Here is a 25,635-nt window from a genome sequence, read left to right as displayed (position 1 = left end):
ATTCTTTTATATTTATTGAGGGCTGCTTTATGTCCCAGTATGTGATCTATCTTGGAGAATGTGCCATGCGCACTTGAGAAGAAAGTAAATTCCCTGGCCTCAGGATGTAAAGTTCTAAATATATCCGTCAGATCCATCTGGTCCAATGTGTCTTTCAAGTCCATTATTTCTTTAGTGATTTTCTGTCTGGTTGACCTATCCATTGCTGTAAGCGGAGTATTAAAGTCCCCTGCTATTAGCACATTCTTATCTATAAGCTTGTTTCTGTTTGTGATTAATTGTTTTAGATATTTAGGTGCTCCCATATTCGGTGCGTAGACATTTATGATTGTTAGTTCTTCCTGATGGATGGACCCTGTAATTATTATGTAGTGCCCTTCTTCATCTCTTGTGATTGTCTTTAATTTAAAGTCCAGTTTGTCTGATATAAGTATCGCTACTCCGGCTTTCTTTTGATTTCCTGTAGCATGATATATATTTCTCCATCCCCTTACTTTTAATCTGAAGGTATCTTCCCGTCTAAAATGAGTTTCTTGTAGACAGCATATTGATGGATTTTGTTTTTTAATCCATTCTGCTACCCTATGTCTTTTGATTGGAGCATTCAGCCCATTTACATTCAGTGTTATTATTGAAATATGTGGGTTTAGAGTCTTTGTATCTTTTGTAGGGTTCATGTTTGTGGTGGTGTCTCTGGTATCTTTGTTCCTTGCAACCTTTCCTTCAGAGCATCCCCCTCAGGATTTCTTGTAGGGCTGGCTTCGTGGTGACAAATTCTTTCAATTTCTGTTTATTTGGAAAGGTTTTTATCTCTCCTTCTATTTTGAATGACAGGCTTGCTGGATAGAGGATTCTTGGCTGCATATTTTTACTGTTCATCACATTGAAGATTTCCTGCCATTCCTTTCTAGCCTGCCAAGTTTCAGTAGATAGGTCTGTCACCACTCTGATAGGTTTCCCTTTGTATGTTAGGGCCCTTTTCTCCCTAGCTGCTTTCAAAATTCTCTCTTTGTCCTTGTATTTGGCCATTTTCACTATGATATGTCGTGCAGAAGATCGATTCAGGTTACGTCTGAGGGGAGTCCTCTGAGCCTCTTGTACTTCCACATTTACTTCCTTCCCCAGGTCGGGGAAGTTCTCTGCTATAATTTGTTCCAGGACTCCTTCAGCACCTTTCCCTCTCTCTTCCTCTTCTGGGATTCCTATGATACGGATATTGTTGCGTTTGACCGTATCGCTGAGCTCTCGAATTCTTCTTTCCTGTTCCTGGATCAGTTTGTCTCTTTTTTTGTCAGCTTCTTGTTTTTCTATAATGGTGTCTTCTAAATCACTTATTCTCCTTTCTGCCTCTTCAATCCGTGCATTGGAGGCCTCTAATTTATTATGGATCTCATTTATCGCATTTTTTAATTCTTCATGCCTATTTTTATTTTCCATTCTGTCTGTAGCCATAGTTTCTTTGATGTCCCCTATGTTTTTTTCAAGCCCAGCTATTAATTTTACCATTATTATTCTAAAATCTTGTTCAGTGATGCTGCTGATATCTGTTTTGAGCAGTTCATTAGCTGTCATTTCTTCTTGGAGTTTCTTTGGAGGAGAGGTCTTTCGTTTCGTCATTTTAGTTAGCTTTCCGGCTCTTGTTGGTTTTAAAGACCTATTATTCTCTCTGTTTCTATGAGCACTGCTATATCCAAGAAGGCTCTTTGACTTTCCAGGGCCTACCCTTTCAGAGAGTGTTTTTTGAATGGTATCCCCTGGTCTCTCTTGTTGGGACCTTGGTTATTTTATTTTCCTATTCGTAGTGATATTTGGGACTCTCCACCTTGTGCACTCTAGCTTGTTTCTTGAGGTAGCCCTCTCAGGCAGGGATGGGCGTGCCACAAACTTCTGAAACCAGTGGGTCTGTTAATTTTTTTTTTTAGTTTATTTTACTTATTTTGAGAGAGAGAGAGAGAGAGAGCGCACAGGAGGGGCAGAGGGAAAGGGAGAGAGAGAGAATCCCAAGCAGGTTCCACACTGTTAGCAAAGAGTCTGATGTGGGTCTCAACCCCGTGAATGGTGAGATCACAACCTGAGCCAAAATCAAGAGTTGGATGCATAACCAACTGAGCCACCCAGATGCCCCTGGGCTTTGTTAATTCTTAAGGCCTAAGGGGCAAATAAACTTATATCCCAGCCTGGACCTTTCGCCTAATCTTTTCTGGCTCTAGGACCCATCAAAACTAGCAGCTTTATGGGTTACTTGGTATGTGGACTGATACAACATGCCTAGACTAAGAATGTGTTAACTCTAAAATCCAAAGAGGCCCATTAAGCATTTGGGTTTTGTTTGTTTGTTTGTTTGTTTGTTTTCCTGCTGGGAAATGTAAGGTCCAACAATTTGTCTATGATTTTTTTAAGGGGCATTCTGAGATGTCTTAGCCTACGGGACTCCTGTGAATTTCATCAATATAGGAGACCTCTGAATGCATTTCACTAGCATGCATTTATCATTCTAAGGCATCGAGTGTGTTTGCTATTTCTTGCTTACCAGATGCAATTAATGTCATCAATATAATGGACTAGCACCTGGTCCCCGGTCTTACTATGATAAAGAATTGGAGAGTTGATCTAGATGTGAGGCCAAAAGTCTTGCATGTGACGGCAAATTGCTTCTGGTCATCTTTGCTCTTAGACATGGGGTTTAAAAGACATTTTCTACGTTACTACATTTCTACATTACTAAATTCAATGTATACTAGGTCTCAGGGGCTGTGTCTGTTCCAGTAAAGATATTACGTGCTGGTCTGCAGCTTCAATTGGCTTTACAAGCTGGTTAAGTTTATGATGAGCTACTGGCATTCTCTGCAACCTATGTAGTATTTGTATCAGCCAAAAAGGCAAATTAAATGGGAATTTGAAATTAATACCCTTGCATCTTTCAAGTCTTTGAATATGGCATTAATTCTAGTAATTCCCCCAGGTGTGTAGTACTGTTTTTGGGTTTTGCTTTATTATCTTGGCAGAGATGAGGAAGAATTCTTGGGGCTTCCCTTTTGCATTTTCTTCATAGTAACCTTCAGTCTATGAGAAGGAACCCAAAATGGGCATGCTGCCAATCACTAAATGTATTGATTTCAATGAGATAAATTCTAAGCCTGAGCAAATAATCTAAGGCTGGGTCTTCAGACAGACACAGGTCCAAAGTCCCTCTGTCTCCTGACTTTTATAATCTTCTACATGGCTTGATGGACCACAGTGGCATTTTGCATCTCTAGAGATCAACATCCGTATGGAGCCCTGGGGAGTCCTTCTGTCTTCCCAGCGTACAGTCCTCTGATAAATGGCCACAAGTGTCTCTGGGGAAGGCTTGGGGGAAGAGTCCTACTGTTTACCTGTCACCTTGTATGAATCTGCTCAGGCTGCCATAACAAAGTACCACACAGTAGATGGCTCAAAAACAAAAATTGACTTCTTACAGTGCTGGAGGCTGGAAGTCCAAGATCAAGGTTTGGGCAGCTTTGGTTCCTCCTGGGGCTTCTTTCTTTCTTGCTTGTGCCCTGTCATGGCCTTGCCTCTGTGCACTCGCATCCCTGTGCCTCTTCCTTTTCTTAGAAAGACAGCAGTCATATTCAGATTAGGGCCCTACTCTTAATGACTTCATTTAACCTTAACCACTCTTTTAAAAGCCTTATGTCCAAAAATAGTCACATTGGGAGTTAGAGATTGAACATATGAGTGGGGGTGGGATGAGAGCTATTCAGTCTATGATTCACTTTGCAAAATTCTTCTTCAAAGGGAACTGGCCTTTGCCTCAAAGGGCTTCAGGTCTGTGGTCTTCCTTAAATCTGGAAAGTGGGTAAGAATGAATATCACACCAAGATATTTTTTCTCATAGATGTGAAGCAGCACCTCAGAAGCATCTCCATCTATTTCATTTCTAGAAACCCTAGGGTGAATTAGTCCCTGCCCCAGTGTGCTGATGTTCTACGTACATATGGCGCCCAGGATGAGCCACTACTGTGCAGGAGGCTGGGGAAGATGGTGAGGGTGTTGGAATACATCTATTGTTTAACCTAGTTAGCTGCCCATTAATCTACTCCCCCCTCCTTCCCCGAGGATGACCCGAGGGACCAATAGCAAATGGGGTGGTGAGGGGCACTCTAGTCTCCAGAAGAACTCACTGGTAGCTAATCTCGCTGGGCTGGTGATGATGGTTATTCAAGTTGCTAACATTAGAGGAAGCTAGGTGAATGAAATGTGTAAATTCCCTGTACATTTTTTCAACATTTTCTATTATTCTTTCTAACAAAAAGTTAAAGAGAAAAGTAAAAAAATGCATGTATTATGGTAAACTGCTAGAGTGGCTGGTTTGGTATTGTTGATTCTTGGATAATTTTTCCATACAAATAAGGTGTTTAGACTAATGAAAAGTAGAATTAGCAGGTTGGGCAAATCCAAACTGAGGCGTTCGTTAGCACATTGCCTAACTGGTGATTTAAACTTAGTTTCTTGTTTGCACTTCCCCAAACAAAACAAACATTTGTCTTGTCAGTCTGAGACTTCTCACCTTTAATCAAAATTATTATGCTGGCCCAAAAAATGAAACTCCATAGAGTATTAATCTATTTATATATAAATACATAAAGGCCTTATGAGTCCAGAGAGTTAACTCTTAAAACTTTAGGTTACCCTTGTGTTTAGGGATGTTTCAAAACAAATAATGTGAAATACTTAATAAATTAAAATTTTGGTAATAGGGGTGCCTGGGTGGCTCAGTCAGTTAAGCATTCCACTCTTGATTTCAGCTCAAGTCATGATCTCTGGGTTCATGAGATCCAGCACGGGGCCTGCTTGGGATTCTCTCTCTCCCTCTCTCTCTCTGCCCCTTTCCCCCTCAAAATAAATAAATAAACCTTTAAAAAACTTGGTAACAAATTTGTTTTATTAAACAATTGAATTTCTAAAATATTCACAAGATAAAAATACAACATCTTGGTTAATACTGGGGGGTGGGATATGATATTCTGAAGCTCTAAAGGCTACTATAAACATTCAGGTGTAAATTTTGTGTGGAATGCAATTGCTGGATCATATGGTCAGACTGCATTTAGCTTTGTAGAAAAACAAAACAAAAAGCAAACTGCCAGACTGTCTTCCAAAGAGGCTGTACCACTGTGTATTCCCACCAGCAATGGTTCCTCCTGCTCCACATCCCCACCGGCATGTGGTGTTGTCAGTGTTCCAGATCTGGCCATTTCCATAGGTGTGGAACGCTGTCTCATTGTTGTTTTAGCTTGCAATCCCCTAATGACATATGGTGGTGGAACATCTTTTCATATACCTGTTTGCCACCTGTATGTCTTCTTTGTGAGGTGTCTGTTCAGATTTGGGGCCTATGTTTAAAAACATTTTTTTAATGTTTATTCATTTTGAGAGAGAGAGAGAGAGAGAGAGAGCGCATGAGCGGGGGGAGGGGCAGAGAGAGAGAGAGAGAGGGAGAGAGAAAATCCCAAGTAGGCTCCAGCTGTCAGCACAGAGCCTGATCTGACACGAGGCTAGATCTCAGGGACCATGAGATCATGACCTGAGCCAAAATCAAGGGTCAGACGCTTAACCGACTGAGTCATCCAGGCTTTTTTTTTTTTTTTTTTAATTTTTTTAATGTTTACTTATTATGAGAGAGAGAGAGAGAGAGATGGCCTATTTTTCATTGGGTTGTTTGTTCTCAGATTATTGAATGTTAAGAGATCTTTGCATATTTTCACCTATGTCTTTTTTACTTTTGTTAATATGGCTGCTAGAAAATTTTAAATTCCATATGTGGTCATATTTGTGGCTCACCATTCAGTATGTTTTGGTTGGACACTAGTCTAAAGATGCAGCTTGGGTGCCAGAAATACCGAGGTGCCGCAGCAATGAAGGGACAGCCACCTGGTCCAGCCCACGTGGAAGGGGCAGGGGCTGAGAGCCAAGCAAGGCAAAGCACAACATTTTGTTGTAATACTTTTGACATACTCATTTTTTCCAACCCAAAAAAACCCAAACATTAAATGTACAGGTTTTTAAAGTTGATTACCAAATAATCTAATGGCACAAACATCTAATGCCTCAGCTTCCCTCTCTCATTCCCAGACCCAACCACGTGGGGTTCAGGGGCTCCGTTTACCCGCGTCAAACCCTCACTGATTGGGAGGTCGGTCCTGCTCCCTTCAGACAGGTTCTCCCCAATACACATCTGCTCTTGCTACTGTCCTCTCTAAAACCCTCAATGACTCCCCATTGCCTAAACAATAAAGTTCAAGCTCTTTGGCATGGCTTGGGACCTGACAAGGGATAGAAGTAGACCCAGAAGGTGCACACCAGGGAGAATGTAAGCAAGGGGGTATTTAGAAAATTGCAGGCAGATTTAGAGAAAGCAACAGGAGACAGTGAATCACGGGGAGCGGGGGGAAAGGTGTGCCAACAGCTGGAACCCCCTATCCCCATGCCCCCAGGAGGAGAAGGGGCAGGGGGACCTGCCGGTGACTAGTATACCCAGAGCTGAAGTTGTAGCTTCTATATCAGGATGGAAAGCAGCTACTGAGAATTGTGGGGAAGGGGGGTTACTCTAACCAAACTCTCCCCCTCCCTCTAATCTTCCATTGCATCAGCCTAAGCAGGAGACAGAGGACAAGAGACCGCTGAAGCAGCCCACAAGGTCAGTTTTGCAGCCAGAACAGGTGGAGACGTGGGACACACCCACCTGGGTTCCTGCCTCAGCCCCTAACTGCCCACCCACCTCCAGGCTCTCCCGCTCCAGGCTGTCCACCTCACTGGTCAAGAAATCTCTCTCGGGGCGCCTGGGTGGCTCAGTTGGTTAAGTGTCCAACTTTGACTCAGGTCATGATCTCACCATAATCATACATGTTTTATGGTAAACTGCTAGAGTGGTTAGTTTGGTACTGTTGATTCTTTGATAATTCTTCCACACAAATAAGGTGTTTAGACTAATGAAAAGGAGAATTATCAGGTTGGGCAGCACAGAGCCTTCTTTGGAATCTCTGTCTTCCCCTCTCTCTCTGTCCCTCCCCAGCTCTCTCTCTCTCAAAAATAAATAGACATTAAAAATCAATAAAATGTTTAAAAATCTCTCTAAAACTCAGACCCAATGACACCACTCCCCCTAATAAAACCCTCTTCACTCTCTACCCAGTAAGCTCTGTAGTGAGACCCCAAGACCTGTTATGAGCTGACTCAGCTCACTACCTTGCTCACCATAACTTCACGAATGCAAGTGTTTGGTTCATCACAACCACCTTCAAGCGACGTCCTCTGTCCCTGGGTGCTGCCACAGAGAGGGCCTGGCTGCCAAGGAACCCAAAGACCAACGTTTTGTCCCCCTAGAACACCTTCAAGAACTTGGAGCTAGGCTCTGCTTGAGCTGGCAGCTGTGCGTCCTGGGACCAGCAGAGGGCGCGTGATATCGAATGCCATCGAAAGCCATCGAATGGCCAAGCCTCTGGAGACCACATCCCGGGAGGGGGACTGCTGGAATGCTGAATTCAGCGTGGCGCCTGAAGGCAAGACCTTTGCAGAAAGCTTAGAATCCTGCTTCCAAACTTCTTTTTTACTGCAGTCCAGTTGGAAATACATTTTACTTTGCAACCCAGTTCATACATACGTGTAAATTTATTATCGACTTGCAATGTAAACTCACCAAAACCTGACTGATGGAATTTCAATAATGAAATGAATTTTCAAAAAATAAAAAATAATTTAACAAAATTAAATTTAGCTAATTAAAGCGGACTTTTGGTGTTTATACCTTCAGCAAATTAGTGTTTTAAATAATTTGCTTTTATATAACTGAAGGCTTTTTTGGCTAAATATTCAGATTTTTAGTTACTGAATACATGAAATTTACTACATCAGCATATCTTATTTTTCTTGTTGCATTTAATTTTTTGGGATTTTGAAACACTCTTTAAAATGTAGGTAACAGGGGCACCTGGGTGGCTCAGTTGGTCAAACTTACGACTCCTGATTTCGGCTCAGGTAATGATCTCACAGTTCATGACTTCAAGCCCCACATTGGGCTCTGCATTGACAATGCAGAGTCTGCTTGGGATTCTCTCTCTCCCTCTCTGCCCCTCCCCTGCTCCTGTTCTCTCTCTCTCTCTCTGTCTCCCTCTCTCTGAAAATCAATAAATACACTTTTTAAAAATGTAGGTAACATAAAATATTAAGACAATTTGACTGTGTAAGGTCATAAAGGCCTACAGCCTCCTTAAAATGAAACACCAGATTTTCATGAGTTATTTATTTTCTGGGGAAAAGGGAGTGTGACATTTTAATTAAAACTAGAAAGGTATCTGATTTATGAGTCATTCAGATAAAAATGACTGTAGGGATTTGTAGGAGTAAAACTGTCATCAACTCTGCAACATGTTAAAAGATAAATTAAGGCATATTGAAATTTTTAAGAATTTATTTGAGCAGAAATTACTTCGAATCAAGCAGCATCCGATCCAGCAGATAGAGAGGAGCCCCGAGGAGCTGTGCAAAATGAGAATTTCAGAGGCAGAAGGCAATGGAAACAAGGAAGTCAAAGTTGGCAGGAAATGGGTGGGTTATTGATTCTTGCAAGGTTACTTTCCCATAGGGGACATCAGGGGTCTCAGGCAGATTAGCTACCTAATGTTGATCAGGTGACTCCTGACTCACTGGGTTTTTTTTACCACAGGTTTCAGATTCCATTTCATAGAGAGCTGAGACTGTAATTGAGCCTCAGTTTGGTGACCTGCGGCTTAGCATGAACAACTCCATTTTGGGCCTATATCTTGTTTTATAGGAGACATAATAACAATTATGTCATATTTGGATTCATGCTCCAAATAATTATCTTCCTTAGTTTAAACATCTTGTTTGCATGAAAGAGATACCACCAGGAGCAGGAAACAAACTGTAGGGACACCTTGTAAGGTGAATGGAGATTCCCAAAGTGTCCACAAATGTAAAATAAGAAACAATGATTTTGTGAGCTTGGTTACAACCAGAGCTTGTCACAAAATGATGCAGTTAACTATTTAGGGCAAATCCCTCATGCAGCGGTAGAATTAGTCCCTTAACCAGCCTATATGAAAACTGTTACTGTTGGAGACCGATGGAGCAAAAAGAAAAGGTTCCATTTTCAAATAACAACTACTAATAGAATATTAAGCTAAAATGTTCATTTCAGACTGGGGCGCCTAGGTGGCTCAGTCAGTTAAGCATCCAACTTCAGCTCAGGTCATGATCTCGTGGTTCGTGAGTTTGAGCCCCGTATCAGGCTCCATGCTAACAGCTCAGAGCCTAGAGCCTGTTTCGGGTTCTGTGTCTCCCTCTATCTCTTCCCCTCCCCTGCTCATGCTCTGTCTCTCTCAAAAATAAACATTAAAAAAAATAAAATAAAAAGGCACACATGATCCCAGAGTTAGGAACAGACTGTGTCCCATGGGCCCATTTCTAAGTCAATGGTGCAGAACCACAAGTCTCACATATCCCATACTGTGACTGTGTGGGCTTCCTTACAGAATGGCAGCTGGGGTCCAAGATCAAGTATTCTGATCTCTAGTAGAGTGGAAGGACGGTGGAAGTTGCTAGTCTTTGAAGGCCTGGACCCAGAAACTGGCAATACTTTGTTTCTGTCATATTCTATTGATCAATCACAGAACCTGCACTGACTCAAGAAGAGTACACATAAATGCAATCTTTCCGTGAAAGAAATGTCAAGGAATTTGCACTGATTTTTAATCTATCCTAGTCTGCCTTGTTTCTCTTCCTCACTTATGCAAAATACACTTATATCCACCCAAGGGTTCCCAAAGTCTCATCCAGTTAAGGCATCAGCTTGATGTCCATCAGCTTGATGATGACCTCATCATCTCAATCAGGGAAACTATGGCCTGCCCAAGCATTTACACATTGTGTATGCCTGCATTTGTGCTACGGTGGCATAGCTGAGTCGCCAAGACAGGGACTGTATGGCCTGGGAAACAAGAAAGATTTACTGTCTGGCCCTTTATGGAACAAGTTGCCCATCCCTGGTCTAAATCATCTCCCAATGAGATTTCCAAGAAATCTGGAGTTAGGATAGTAAGAGAAAAACACAAGTTCAGGAAAGTAGTTCTTCTGCTGATACACACTTGTAAACATGATCATCTTGTATCAGAAAATCTAGGAGGGGAGCTTACCTACTATCAGAAACTGTATTGCCTGATCATGCAAATTGTTTCTAATTAGGAGCCCAACCCTATAGCACAATGACTCTTCATGCTGGCCATACATTAAAATCACTTGGGAGCTTTCAAAAAATACCAATGCCTGAGCACTACCCCCAAACCAATTGAGGCAGTCACTGGGGATGGGACCCAGATCTATAATTTTGAAACTCCTCAGGTGATCTAAGGTCAGTAGGTAACATGGATGAAGACACACACCATAGATTCCTGCTAAAGGTGTCATGTTCATGGAGTCAGAAAAAAGGCTATGTTTGTTTATGTTTATGTATAATTATATAGTATAAATCCTAATCTACAAGATAATGTATTACATCAATCACATTTTATATGTGTTGCTTGAAGTAGACTCAATCATCAGTCCTATATGTGGGCTCATACCCTCCCCCATGCAAAGCCTGAATTCAACTACTGATATTTGGTCACCTTCCAATCAGAGGTGGCATAGGGAAAAGTTCCTTGTCTAGAACTGTCCGGCACCCCCCATTTCTCAGAAGCAGGGCTGATCTACTGAATCCCTAACTGCGCCCCCACCCCATAATCAGGCAGATCCCTGGCCAATGCTGTGTCTGGTTCTCCTCACTCAGACAGGCTCCACTGGGGTGGGCACAACCCCTCTGCATTTTCCTCAAGACTCCTGCCCTCTCCAGACCCTTCCTGACACAAAGCTGCTGCTCCTGGGTGCTTCCTGCCTCACCCCATGACCCACACCCTTTCACTGTCCTCACCATCAGTCCAGCTGGTGCCCAACACAGCAGAGACCCATGCCACCTGGGCATTGCTGATGTCATGGGCCCATCAGTGAAAGGGTGCAGAAGAGAGGGTTATCAATACTACTACTACTACTACTACTGACAATAATGAACTTTCATGTAGATGTTATCAATATGATTACTAATAATGATTTGATGGATGATGAACTTCCATTGGATGTTGTCAGTACTACTACTACTACCAATGAACTCTCATGAATCCCTTCTTATTCCTCACATCAATCCTATGTAAGATAGCTTTTATTATCCCCATTTTACTGGTGGGCAAAATGAAATTTGGAGAAGTTTAGTGACTTGTTCAAATTGCAAGTGACTGAATAGAGATTTGGCTCCAACTGAGTCTGACTCCAGAGTGGTGTGGTTAGTTACTACAGTTCCCTTAAGAATGGGTTAATGAGTTGGGGTAAAATAAAAACCAATAAGAGGAATACATACTTCCTGAGCCCAGTGGGCAAAGTGGGGATCCAAAGCTGGTGAACTGAGGCATGTTCACTGTTCACAATCTCTGGCATTGTTTTTCAGGAATAAAAATAAAATCCATAACCTTAGAGATGCATACCATTCGAGACCCGAACCAGCAAGTTCTGCTTCTAGAAGTCTGGGTCCTCAAAGCAGTTCCAGACAAAAGCACCACAATCCCAGGTGACTCTCCACCTTGTTTTATTCAGCAGAAATGGTTCTTGTTCTCTCTCACTTCCCACCTGGCCTGTATAGAGCCCCTCTCCCCATGCAGCCCTCACCCTCTGTCTTCTCTGGAATGGGCAAAGGGCTGTCTCCTGGGGAACAGCCTCAAAGACCAGCTGGTAGTGGGCAACAGCGATGGCCCCAAGGGGGTTCTGGATCTAAAAAAAGTTTACCTGGAAGAGTTGGAAGAAAGAAGGAGCCAGAGGGAGGAGGAAATTCCAAGAATGGGGATATTCTTGGCTCCTGGGCCAACCCAGGTGTAAGAATTTGACGATGGTGATAAAGGAAAGAGGGCGTTGGACCAGAAATGTCAAGAGAAAAAAAAATCGGGGCACCTGGGTGGCTCAGTCGGTTAAGCGTCCGACTTCGGCTCAGGTCATGATCTTACAGTTTGTGGGTTCAAGCCCCGCGTCGGGCTCTGTGCTGACTTCCAGCTCAGAGCCTGGAGCCTGTTTCGGATTCTGTGTCTCCCTCTCTCTCTGACCCTCCCCTGTTCATGCTGTTCATCCTCTCTCAGAAATAAATAAAAAATATTTTTAAAAAATCATTTTTCTACTACTATGGCTGACCCAGTTTTCTGACTTTTTCCAGAGACCTTTTATATATCAACTTCACACTTCAGAAAAGCTCATACCAAGAAAGATCACATTTTTTTGGCTGTCTCTAAAGTAGAGCCCTGTCCTTCCTGTGATAGAGTCAAGGACCTAAAGCATCTCTCATTGTAACTGAAGGTAAGAGATCTGGGGCTCTGGGTAACAGATCTGTCCCCTGTCCTCCCAATTCAGGGAGGGGGGAAGCCTCACTGCTAAGGCTGAAAACCCAGACTTGAGCAAAGATTGCCTGGTCTTTCCTTCTTTCCTTCACAATGTAGCCTGACCACCGAATAAATTCTCCATCGTATTTCAGAAAAAGAACACCAAAGAACTGAACTCACTGAACAGTGAAGATCCCTTCGCCTTCCAAAAGGAAGAGTTTGTGGTTCCTATTTCACTTTGGAGTCAGCTGTGCATCCCAGATACTTCATCTATACCTCCAACACACACTGACAAACTGTGGGAGCGAGGAAAGCTCTAGTATAAGAAAAAAGCACTCAATTCAAATGTGAAAACACTGTGTGACTCTCAATACAGGAGGAGACTGAATATGCAAACGGAAATGGCCAGCCCACCTGTGACACCAGAGCTCTAACCCTCCGCTTCTGTAGCAACTGGCCCAGAGTCAGACATGTTCAGCGACTCCCAGCTTTTCTATGTCTGTCTTCACTTCCAACTCAGGGCCAACCAGAGAAAGCCAAGTATGCTCTTCAAACCAAGCACCTAGGATGCCCCAACTCCAGCTTCCCACCCAGCAACTCCTGTCAATTGACACCTTTTTCACCATAAAGCTTACCCACTCCTCTGTCTGCCTTTGAATCACTGCCAAGTGCAAGTGATGAAGGCTAGACTCCTTTGCTACAGCAAATTCTGAATCAATAGCTGCTGCATGTTCTCCCTTGAGTGGCCTTCATGATGAGACCCTCTCTAAAGTCCTGATATACACAGGAAGCCATTTTAGCTTTCTTTCTAAGTCAGCATGACTGTACATAAACTTTGTTTCAACCAAAAGCCTGATTTATGGCCCACCAAATATACATTGTACACCTGCCTGTAAATATGTAGCCCAAAGGAAACCACCTTGTCCTTAAGATCTCCATCTCCCTGCATTCTTTGACATTGAAACTTGTGATTCCTGCCTATACGTTAATCTGTTATCTTTTGAGCTTTTTCAAGCTGTAAATAAGAATATAACCCTATAAAAAACCGTTCGGGGTGCCTGGGTGGCTCAGTCGGTTAAGCATCCAACTTCGGCTCAGGTCATGATCTCACGGTTTGTGGGTTCAAGCCCCGCATCGGGCTCTGTGCTGATGGCTAGCTCAGAGCCTGGAGCCTGCTTCAGATTCTGTACCTCCCTCTCTCTCTGACCCTCCCCTGCTCAAGCTGTCTCTCTCTCTCAGAAGTAAATAAAAAACATTTAAAAAATCTAAAATAAAAAGAATATAACCCTGTAAAAACTGTTCATCCTCCAGAGTACATTTTTCCCTACAAGAGGGTGTTTCCCGGGCAACTGTCCTAACTTGGGCTCAAATAAAATTCTCTTTCTTTTAGAGATTCTGAAAGGTTTGCTCATTTTGTGTCAACATTTGTTTATTCTATCGACAATAGCAATTAAGAACATATCTTCTCCCATAACATGTTGTCTTCAGCCAGTAAGCATGTGGGCTTTGCTCTCAGTGTCATTTGTCCCTTTATTTATCTTTTAATTTATTTATTTAAATTCAAGTGAGTTAACATACAGTGTAGTATTGATTTCAGAAATAGAACACAGTGCTTCAGCACTTACATATGACACCCAGTGTTCATCCCAACAAGTGCCCTCCTCAATGCCTGTCACCCATTTGGTCCATCCCCCTACCTCACACCCCTCCACCAACACTCAGGGTGTTCTCGTATTTAAGAGCCTTTGACAGTTTGCCTCCCTCTCTGTTTATATCTTATTTTTCCTTCCCTTCCCTTACGTTTATCTGCTTTGTTTCTTAAATTCCACATATGAGTGAAAGCATATGGTATTTGTCTTTCTCTGACTGACTTATTTCGCTTAGCATAACACACTCTAGTTCCATCCATACTGTTGCAAATGGCAAGATTTCATTCATTTTGGTCATTGAGTAATATTCCATTGTGTGTATATATATATATATATATATATATATATATACCACATCTTCTTTGTCCATTGTCAGTCAATGGGCTTTTGGGCTTTTTCTATACTTTGGCTATTGTTGATAGTGCTGCTGTAAATACTAGGGTGCATGCACCCCTTTGAATCAGCATTTTTGTAAAGTGTATGTCATTTGGGCTATAAAAAGTAGACTGTGGTTAATTACAAAGTTCTAGGTATAATAAATTTCTGGGAAGTGATGATCTCAGTGCCTGTGGGTTTGCTGCTTTCCTAAACATGCCCAATCTCATGCAGGGTCTTCTGTTTCTCAAGACGCAGCCAGGCTATACTGGTTATCTCCTCCAGGAGGCCAGCCTGGATGATGCAACCTCTGTAATAGGTGATAGCATAGATGCTGGATGAACTCTAGGAAAGCTGGTCCAGCTGCAGGTGCATTGAGAGAGGTGCAGTGGGGTCCAGAGTCCAAGGGGTATGGCAAGGTACTGTCCATGAGTCCTCGTGGAGGAGGACGGGGCAGCGGGTGTTAACAGGTAGGAGGAACCCATAACAAAGAACCCGGAGAAGCTGCATCTGGGAAACCTGAAGGCAGGCACAGGGCCCTCGTGACTCATCTGGGTTTAGGTCCAAAGCAAGGCAAGGTCCAGATGCTAAAGTGGGGTCAGGCTGTCAGGTAGGCAATCAGGATAGAAACTCAGGAGCCAGGTACAAATTTGGAGGTGGGGGGAGTTGGAGGCTTATATGGGTTTGGTTTTTTCTAGGCTGCATGTAACAGATCTAATGGTTAAATTCTGGGTGATCCTTACCTGCTCAGAAATTGTGATCTGCACTGGGAAAACCTAGTGAAAATTTGGGGTCTGGAGGTTGATGACTCCTTTTGTTCTGTTGTTGATCTTTCACCTCATATCCTTTAGAAAGACAAACCTTGTTTGTGTCATCTTAAGACCAAAGTCACCAGTTTACTGAAACACTATGCCTTTTCTTTATAATTCAGTGAGCTACACAATTACTGTCTAACTGAAAATCTTGGTCCTTACACAATTAGCTTACTCATTTGATTTATCTGTTGATATAGAGTCCAAAACAACATGACTAATATCTAAAAATAAAGTGACTTGATGAACAGCAATATTTACCAATTCAGCTAACTTTTTTCTTTGACTACAACTCGAAGAGAATGTATAATCAAAGTTACTTTGTAGTTAACAATATTTTCAAAAATTCTCCACTTTGATGATTGCATAAGTACTTAACTAATATTTAATGTGTTTTGTTTGCATTTATTTTCAATTTGGGAGTTCTAACGACTGACACCTCTTGTTTGGCAGTGGCATCAAGCCACTGATGTGTGTTGTGAGAGGTCCTTCAATTTCATTATGTGGCCTTGAGATAATTCAGAATGGGCTCAGATGAGACCATAAATTTCCTTAGTCTGATACTGGCTGGCAGACCAACCGGACCTAACTCTTATGGGACCATACTTGATACATTGGAATAAATATACCTATAAATTTATTCTTCAAGGACCACGCTTCATATAGATATGGGGCCCCAATCCTATCTACTATGAAAGCTGCCACTTTGCAGCTTCTATGCCCCATGTATAAGCAGTTGGCTTTCTCGGCCTTGCAGAGATCCCAAAAATAACTAAATAAAATTTAAAAAAAAGAAAGAAAAGGGGCACCTGGGTGGCTTAGTCGGTTAAGCGTCCAACTTTCGCTTAGGTCATGATCTTGCGGTTCGTGGGTTCAAGCCCCGCGTCGGGCTCTGTGCTGACTGCCAGCTCAGAGCCTGGAGCCTGTTTCAGAGTCTGTGTTTCCCTCTCTCTCTGACCCTCCCCTGCTCACGCTGTCTCTCTCTCTCTCCTAGAAATAAATAAAAATATTTAAAAAAAAAAAAAAAAAGAAAGAAAGAAAAAAAAAAAGAGGTGGGGGTGATTTGCAATGAACTAGACTGCAGGCAGCAGACCAGCCCCCTTCCTTAGCAGAGCAGTGTTTTCCTGCCATCTTTGTTTGCCATCCGGTGAGTGCTGGTCTGAGTCCATCTTTCTCTTAAAGGATTTTGCTGACTGAGCCAGGAAGGAATTAGCACATACTAACATTATGAAATTTGCCTTGCTTTTCCTCTCCTCTGCAGTCTTTGGTAATATGTAGGCTATGGCTACAGTTTCAGAAAGCGGATCAGGGGCCTGGTTCTGCTTTGGGGCCATGTAAAGAATGAAGCAGTTTCTCTTCCCAAATGTCCAAGGAAGTGTTCCCTCTCACTCCCACCCAACCCCAGAGAACTGGTTGCCAAACTCTTGCCAGTACTTCGTTAGGTGCGGGTCTGTTGGGATGGGGGGGGAGCGCTGCCCTTGGGAGAGCCAGAGAATCCACTGGAATGGGGGAAGAAACCACTAAAAGCCAGTTCCTATTTTATTTAGTTTTTGTGAACTTTCTACATTTGCATAAGTTTCTTAATGGACTAATGCCCACATTTCAAAGATGTGTCCTCAGTTTTGCTTAATAGACTGGGGTAACTGGGATCCAAAATGCTTGGAGCACACCACTCCTAAGGCTATTATCTCTGTGCAGGTAACTCATTGCCAAGCAGAATACGGGACAGTTAAGAGTCTTCTCCTTCTACTCCCAAAACACCTTCCTCTTTGCCTCACCTGACTCACCCTACCCAGGATCTTGGATGGGGGCAGGAGGAGTGACCAGCTATGAAAGGAATCTCTGGTTAGGGTGTTCCTGTTCTTGCTACAGATTACATTCCGAGATTGCCCTTTCATAGGCAATCCTTTCTAGCCCACATGCGAGGGTCCCAGCCCCAGCCCTCCCCTTTCCTGTGGTCTCAAACATCACAGACCATTCAAGCTTTCTCCCACTCCCAGGCTTTCCACCTTGCTCTGGACAAGCAGCTTAGCATGAACGTAAGCACATGGGTTATCCATTTTCACAGATAGGTTCCATCCAAGTTCCTATCGCTTACCGCTTTAGGACCTAGGAAACATTACTAAATCTCTCTAAACTTCCTCATCTGTGAGAAGGGTGTAATAACAGCACCTACCTGGAGTGGGTATTGGGAAGATTAAAAGGCTTATTCAAGCGAGTAGCACTTTGCCAGGTATCTGAGCTGCATAAAAGACTCAGAACACGTTGACCTTTATTCTTCTTAATGCTCTTTCCTGTAGCCTATCACTGGGGGCATCATGCTGTCAGCAAAGCCTGGGTGAGACAGACCTTTGGAGGGCCCATGGAAAAGTAAGGAGGGCAGTGAGAAACTAGGTAGGAAGTACTTAGGAGCCAAGTACCATACACAGGAAACCATTTGATAGGTGACATTTTATGGCCATGGATGCCTGGTCCCCACTGCCTTGAAGTTCTGGTTGGTTCTGGGGCGACACCCACACATGCTGTGTAAGTTGCATTTCCAGCCTTAGCTTTGGGATGTCTGCCTCTTAAATATTTCCCAAACCTGTCCTTCTTTTACTCCTGTTTCCCTCCCATCACACCCCGACTGGCTTGTGCCAGATCCTCCTAACTGGTGTTCACGCACATCATTCCTGATCCCACGTGCGCTCCTCAGACTGCCTTCTCAAGGCCATAGCAGAGGTCTCCGTGTTCAACGTGCTGGTAACCATCTCCTCTGGGGAGTCCGTCCTCACAACAGCGGGAGCAACAGCAGCCATGGCAGCAGCCAGGAGTGCCTGACGCAACCTCCCTCACAGAGTGGCGGGGGGCTTGCCGTGCCCCTGTGTGCACTCGCTGCCAGTTTGCCAGGGAGGAAGTCACCCGCAGTAGACCTGGGGCTCAGGCTGAGGCCTCCTGACTCTGCCTGTGCAAAGGGTGGTGATGGAGGAGCCTTAAACCTGACTTGGGCAGAGAGCTGTTACCGTACCTTTAAATTCCAGCATCTGTCACCGGTACCACCTGTGTCCCCTGGGGCAGGCAGCCTCCCTCACTCCTTCAGTTTCTGCACTTGAATTTTCTTAAGGTTATTGTCAGGTTCAGGCTGGAGCCTGTGATCCAGATCAGAGAGGGCTGCCAAGGCACCCTCCAAGGGGAGGGTTTCGTGTGCGCCCTCTGCTGGCCAAGTTTCTGGTTTTTGCAAATCACTTGAGGTCAGGCTTGCCAGCCTTATGGCAAAGGTCAGAAGGACAAGGAAGATTCCCAGGCTCAAAACCTTTCCTCTCCTGGGCCACTCAGTAGCTGAGCCCTCTCCCCTCCACCCAGGGTTCATCTTTCTTATTGACGCTCTGGAGATCCGTTTCCACAAGGAAAAGCTTCGGCCTCATCCCAGCACCCTTAGGTACCCTCAGCCTTCAACCCTCTGACTCCCTTAGGAGAACATTGTGGCGCCAGCCTCGTGCCCACCCTCATCCGTTGCCACCCTCATTGGTTCACCCAAGGGCCTTACTTGAATATGGAAAGCTTTTTGAGGTGTAGCTCATGTCTGGATCCTGGGGGCTTCGGTCTGAGTCTGGAATCAGAGACAGTGAGGTTAGCCCATGGTAATTGGGATTTCCCAGGGATTTAGGAACATCAGGGGCCATTTAATGTTTCACTTCTTTTTGTTTTGTTTTGTTTTTAATTTTTAAATGTTTATTTCTTTTTGTGACAGAGACAGAGCATGAGCAGGGGAGGTGCAGAGAGAGGGAGACACAGAATCCGAAGCAGGCTCCAGGCTCTGAGCTATCAGCACAGAGCCTGATGCGGGGCTGGAGCGCACAAACTGTGAGATGGTGACCAGAGCAGAAGTTGGGTGCTTAACCGACTGAGCCACTCAGGCACCCCTGTTTCACTTCTTTTTGTATGTTTTGAGAAACACTAAAGACAGTAATGACATAAAAAATAGCCTTCCTGGTCAAAAATGGTAGAAATGGAGATGAAATAGAACTTAGTTTCTGAATGCAGAACTAGAAGCCATAACTATTAAAAACACATGCATTGTATTAATTCAGGGGCTATAGGATACATTGCTCACAGTACTCTGAGAGTAATCTGGAAGCTTCTATCTGATAAAACATCAAGTTTGAGAAATGCCTGAATGAGATCCTCGGTCACAATCCAACAGCCTTTGCACATGGAGAGTACATAGCACCTAGGAAAGAAGAAAACCCAAATGCTGTGCTCTGTTATGAAGGCAGTCTTGGCCTTGCTCACTACTTGGCTGTAGTGACTTCACTTGTAGTGTACTTGACTGTCTATCACTGCTCTGAGCCCTCCCTTCCCTGTCTGTCCTTCCAGCTCTGATAGTCGATGCTTCTAAGAAGCAGGAAGACTGCACCTTGGTGAGAAAAGATGGCAGAAGATGGGAGACCCCAGGCTCAGTTCAGAAAGAGACTCTCAAGGACTGTGTTGGAAGCCAGAGGAAGCCTTTTCCACTTCCACACATGCCACTAACAACGAGACAGAGTTAGGAGTTGATATCACCGTTTGGAGTTCCCCAAGGTTGCATGTAATTACAGTATCTGGTGCTTGGGCCTTCCTGGTGTCCACTCCTGCTGTCTAAGGGACAGAAGGTACATGGTGGCCACCACACGGCCCATGTTCCAAGAGCAGGAGCAGGCTTTCCAAACCTCTCTGTTGGCTGGCCTGCATTTGTCAGACAAATGTCTTATTTTTAGTTTGGGAATTCTGATTGCCATGTGTGAGTTGAAGTCCCATGTCATGGGCCTCTCCCTTCAGACTCCATGCACTAGACAGTCATTTGGGTCAAAAGCCTCCTCTTTTCATACCCCTTGAGCCAACACCAGAGTGCCTTTCTCCATGGGGTGGTCAAAAGTCCTGAGCCGGGGTCCTTTTCCCACCCAAGACCCAGATAACCCCTTCTACCGCAGGCCCTTCTCTCCCTGGGAAGGCTGGGAGGAAAAAGATACATTTGGAGGATTCAGAACCACCCAGCTGGTGAGTCAGGACTTCAAAGCCCCAGATCTTCAGGTGAAGGTGATCTGTTTCTCTACCTCATCAGATGCCTGATGCACCTACACCCACATGACAGAGCTTCACTTTCCCTTCTAGGACTTCTCTTGTCTAATGCATTTACCAGCATTTACCTTTGAGAAGTTCTCAAAGGTCACTTAACCTGCAAGGTCAACAGAGAGGAACCAGTCTGTGCACAGACCTACAAGGTCCTGCTTTAGGAGTTATCTTTTGGTCCCAGTATGGATGCTTGCAAGAATCTTACCTTCTGAGCAGCACTGGGACTCGTCTCCTTCCTGGTCTTCAGACTCCATTTTCACACTTGAGTCCTCCAAAAATGACATTTTGAACACAATGAAATGATTCAACAGGAGCCTGGGATGAAAGGCAGGAAAGAGATCAGTTATGACACTTCTGAACCCAGGAAACCTTGCTGGGCACTAGTGCCTAGTAGGCCATCAGCCTTTCTCTCAGCTCAGAAATGTTTGCCATGTCCAGAAAGGCCCCATAAGAATGGACCATGCTTCTATCACTCCTTCTTTGATTTTTGCCCCTCCAAAGCAACAGTTTCCAAGCTGTGGGTCACAATATCATTTTCATGGATCTTGACAACATTTGATAAAAATGGAACAGAAAGCTCAAAGTGTATTGCTCTACCCCTAGGATTACCAAACTAACTACAGACCACAGGCCAAATCTGTCCCACTACCTATTTTTTTAAACAAAGTTTTATTGGAACACAGCCATGTCCTTTTTTACATGTTGTTTATGGCTGCTTTCTAGCTTCAATAGCAGAGATGAATATTTGAAAGACAGATCATCTGGTCAGCCCCAACATATATGGAAAAAGTTTGCCAACCATCTATTGTAGTCTAATCTTTGCAAGGAAAGGCAGTTTCTTTGCAGCCTCTTGTCATAGAAAATGGAGCTTCCAAAGGTCCCAGGAGGATCAACTCCTAATGTCTTGGGGAAGGGATGACACAGGAGCTCTTCACTGGGAGGACTTTGAGAGGAGTTTCTAAACACCCCTCAGTTCTGCAAGTCACATCTCACTTCACAAAGAACTTTTCCCAACATTACTTCAGGACAACACAGAGAAGGAAGTGAGGCAACAACTGTTATCCCCATTTTGTAGATGAAAAACCCAAAGGTAAGTGAATTCTCAAAGGTCACACCACTTTTAGTTGGCAGAGATGGGCAGATTGTGTGGAGACCCAATCCCTTGAGAAGGGCTTAGGAGTGGGACAAAGGGCTAAATGGTTTTGCAAAAATAAAAAATGGTGAGGAATGGCTCTGGGGCTTGGCAGCAAGAACAGAGAATGATAGGGGAGGATGGCCACTAGGTGGCTCTAGGGAGTGGGGACACCTGACAGATCCTTAAGGGTGTGGATAGCCACTACTTGAGTTTAAGTTATTTGCTATTTGGCTGCATTCCCCACATCTACCAAGCACAAATCTCTTAGCAGTTTGGGGCTACATCAAGGGACACAGGGAATGGGTGGCACTTGAGAAGCTAGAGAATTTGGCATCCACATGACATCACAATAAGAAATGCCTACCACAAATGTAGGTACTAAAATACATGAAGACAATGGTAGTCCTGATGGGGGGCAGAATGATGCCCACAGGCTGACGTATTTGGGAAATCCCTGTGAGCTGCTACTGGAATTTGCCACCTGGGTCACCATAAATGCACGTGGCTTCCCCAGAGCTCCTGAGAAAAGCAGTGCATTTAGCCATCTGAGATCTATCCCCTTTCACTTGAGAACACTCAAAATATTGAGGGTTCCAAAGTCTCCTTTCTGAAATCCAGTAATTTCTAGATTCTTCTTCCCTAGACTCTGAAAGCGGAGAAGGCTGGCACTAGCAAGGCTGGCAAGTTTCCTAAGCACGGTGTGCGCATGGCCCTCCAGCAATGCCCTGCTGATGGGCAGAAGCCCTCTTGGAAGACTGTTTTGGGGGCTGAGAGCAAGGTGGTCTAGGCAGGTGTCAGAGATAACATTGAGAAAGTCGAGAAATCCATAGATGGGCATGCTTCAGTGGAAAAAAGCAAGGCAAGCTTATGCTATTCTGCATCTATGTCAATTGGCCTCATGAACCGGAGTCAGTACCACTTACCTGAGCCAAGGATCCCCACGCTCTGTGACTCCCGGAGCTCTGCTTGTCTTCTCCCTTCAGGACCTCTGAGGTGGAGGGGCCAGCTCTGGTCCTCATTTTGAAGGATCGGTTTGGGAGTGTATATGCAAATGTAACAGCGCATTCCTTCATCCAATAATAAGCAGCATCTTAGGTGTCGGTTATTACTCATGGCCTGCCATTTCCACCCAAGGGAATAAACAAATTCCTGTGGAGTAGTGTCACTCTGCCAAGGACCGTGCCACATCTATTCAACACGTTTCAGGGCACTTGAGACAGGCTGTGTGACTGCCAGTCCAGTCCAACAGCGAAGGTGTAGGAAAGGAAAGGGGAGATGTGGCATGCAGGCCGGACACTGAGCCTGGGAGGTGTGGGCAAGCCCCTGTCCTCATAGTGGTTCTTGACCCCAGTCACAGAGTTCAGCCAGCTGGGGCCCCATGTCCCAGAGAAAAGCAAGGTCCTTTCATCTCTCCTTAAAGAGCACTCCAGGACATCACTGACACCCCGTCCACAACTTCTGTTAGCTCTTCTTCAATGGTGACGTGCAACACATCTCAGGGGGCCTTCCTTGATCAAGCCACCAAGAATCGGCTTCTTCTTACAGCCTGTTGGCTATTTACTTGCTTTTTTTGCATTGCATTGCATTTGCTCTTGTCAGCTAATAAGTATGGTTGTGTTTTACAATGCTAAAAACAGCTGGTGCAGGCAGAGGAAGATCTACATGACCAAGCAAGGTCATAGCTGCTGGTCACCAGCAACAGCACAACACACAGGAGCAACAGTCATGGCCGCCGTGGCCCTCAGCGTGCTCTTCATACTCCAGGGCTGGGCTAAGCCCCCTGCATTCCTTACGGCCCCAAATCCTGTGCTGATCCTGGGGCTGGGGCTGTCCTCCCAGCTTCCACTGCGAAAGTCAGGGCAGTCTACAGAGGTTAAGCAATTTCCCGGAGATCACAGACCAAGTTCTGGGCAGCCCAGGCCTTTTGGAGAACGTTGCAGCTCCATCTTTTAAATGTGGGCACAGAGGCACCTGGGTGGCTGAGTTGGTTGAGCATCTGACTTCGGCTCAGGTCATGATCTCACGGTTTGTGAGTTTGGGCCCCACATCTGGCTCTGTGCTGACAGCTCGGAGCGTGGAGCCTGTTTCAGATTCTGTGTCTCCCTTTCTGTCTGCTCCCCTCCTCCTCTCAGTCTGTCTGTCTTTCTCTATGTAAAATAAATAAATATAAAAAAAAATTTTTTTTAATGTGGGTACAAACTAGGGTCTTATCTTCAGATCGTCTTCTATGCTCATAGCTACATAACCTGCAATGACAGAAATATGTCTGACAGATTATTTTCCTTTCCTATTTACAATGCATCCTGCCTTTCCTAGTCCTGATGATATCTCCAGTAGCACTTCATCTCATCATTACTTTTCTACATTATTTTTAATTGTCGCAGGGTATTTCATTATTGGTCTAAAGATCTGAAAAATGTTATTCCCTTGATAGCTGGAATAGAAATCTCTAATTTGTCTAGTAAATGCCTAATAAAGAGAGATCTTTGGAGAATTTCTTCATAAGCCTTTGAGATAGGGATGAGATTGTGAAGGAAAATATGAAATTAAAAAAAAAAAGGGAAACCCAAGCGAGTATAAATTCTGTCATCCAACAGTCAAAGGATTCTAATATTACTGAAATCAGCTTGATTCCCCCATCCTGCATCACCATAGGATGCTGGCACTTCTCACGGTTTTCCCAAGCCCATACAGCAGGAGAGGCAGTCAGGGGACTTCCCTGCTATAGAACTAGCCAGGCCTGTGGAGCGGGACAGTGCTAGAGGGACAGAGCCAACTGCAGATGTCCACAGGACATATTCAGCCTGCAGTCCAGGGCACAGTGGCCAAGGGAACATGGGAATGCACTGTGTCTGTAAGCATTTCGGGGGGAAGATGGGATGTTTTTCCCACCAATGTCTGTATATAAATGTTTGACATGTATTCTGGAGTTGTTATGTATGGACGGTAATTTACACATGACCATGAGGTCAGATGTATTCATTCTATTCAGCAGATGTTCTCTACCTTCACTGATATCTTTTGTTCTATCAGTTATGTAAGGGGGATATTAAGATTTCCTACTATGCCATAGATTTCTTATTTTGGTCTTGATTTTGGCATTTTGAAGCCATGTTAATTAGGTGCATACAAATGTATAATTTTTATATCTCTCTGGTGATCTGAGACTTTTATCTCTAGGGAGAAATCCTCTTTATCTCTAGGAATGGTTTTTGTCTTAAAGTCTACCTTGTCAGCTACAGAAGCCTTTTAATTAGTATTTGTGGTGTATCCTTTCTCATCCTTCTCCTTTCAATGCCCTCCACCCTTATGCTTTAGATGTATGTCTTGCAAACAGCATATAATTCAGTTCTCTCTGCTTTGCGTAATCAACATTATCGTAGAAACCACTTACGTCAACTCTAAAACATCATGGATTATAAGACACGCCAAAGTTTTATAGATCAATAAGAGAAGTGCCACCAATTAAACCATGACACAACATCTCAATGACAGCCCTATCAAGGGCACAGATCAATCATATCAAATTTTCTTTTAATTCCAAGGGATTTGGCATTTCTCTTGTTTTACATTGCACATATCTCAGAAACAAAATATAAAGAGCTCCATCTACTTGTGGGTAGCTTCTTTTTTGGGTCTCTGAAAGTTCTTGGTATTTTCCAAAAAAGAAAAATTGCTTCACTAAAATGACCTGTTTACCCCACTACTCAGTTTCCATGCCAAGTCAGAGGGCATCTTTCTGAAATGTTTTCAGCCGAAATTAAACTCATCACATGTAATAACAATGATCCACAAAACTCAACTGATGACCAAGAAAAAGAACTCTGACAAGTTAGCACAATCTGACAGAGCTCATATGACGCCACAGCCTGTCACATGCTTCCCAATTTCAGAAATGTAAAAATACGAGTACATGTGTGTCTTTCTTTAATGTTTATTTATCTATTTATTTAAAAATTTTTAATGTTTATTTTTTAGGAAGACAGACAGAGAGTGAGCAGGAGAAGGCAGAGGGAGAGGGAGACACAGAATCTGAAACAGGCTTCAGGCTCTAAGCTGTCAGCACAGAGCCCGATGCGGGGCTCGAACTCACTAACCATGAGATCTTGACCTGAGCCAAAGCC

General features: G+C 43.9%; 1 protein-coding gene across 1 annotated transcript in view; it reads right to left on the bottom strand.

The window, feature by feature from the left end:
• Positions 1 to 22,501, bottom strand: part of IL36G (interleukin 36 gamma) — a 38,598-nt gene extending 16,097 nt beyond the window's left edge. Inside the window, exons 1-2 of the mRNA XM_039231745.1 lie at positions 22,435 to 22,501; positions 18,812 to 18,874 (exon numbers count right to left, since the gene is read on the bottom strand). Of these exons, the coding sequence (XP_039087676.1) occupies positions 18,812 to 18,845 (34 nt within the window). The 5' untranslated portion in view covers positions 18,846 to 18,874; positions 22,435 to 22,501. The remainder of the gene's footprint in view (positions 1 to 18,811; positions 18,875 to 22,434) is intronic.
• Between the last annotated feature and the right edge of the window lie 3,134 nt (positions 22,502 to 25,635).

The sequence above is a fragment of the Hyaena hyaena genome, unplaced genomic scaffold (genome assembly GCF_003009895.1).
Source record: "Hyaena hyaena isolate Hyena2069 unplaced genomic scaffold, ASM300989v1 scaffold_57, whole genome shotgun sequence".
Lineage (NCBI taxonomy): Eukaryota > Metazoa > Chordata > Mammalia > Carnivora > Hyaenidae > Hyaena > Hyaena hyaena.
This window is presented reverse-complemented; position numbering and strand designations above follow the sequence as displayed.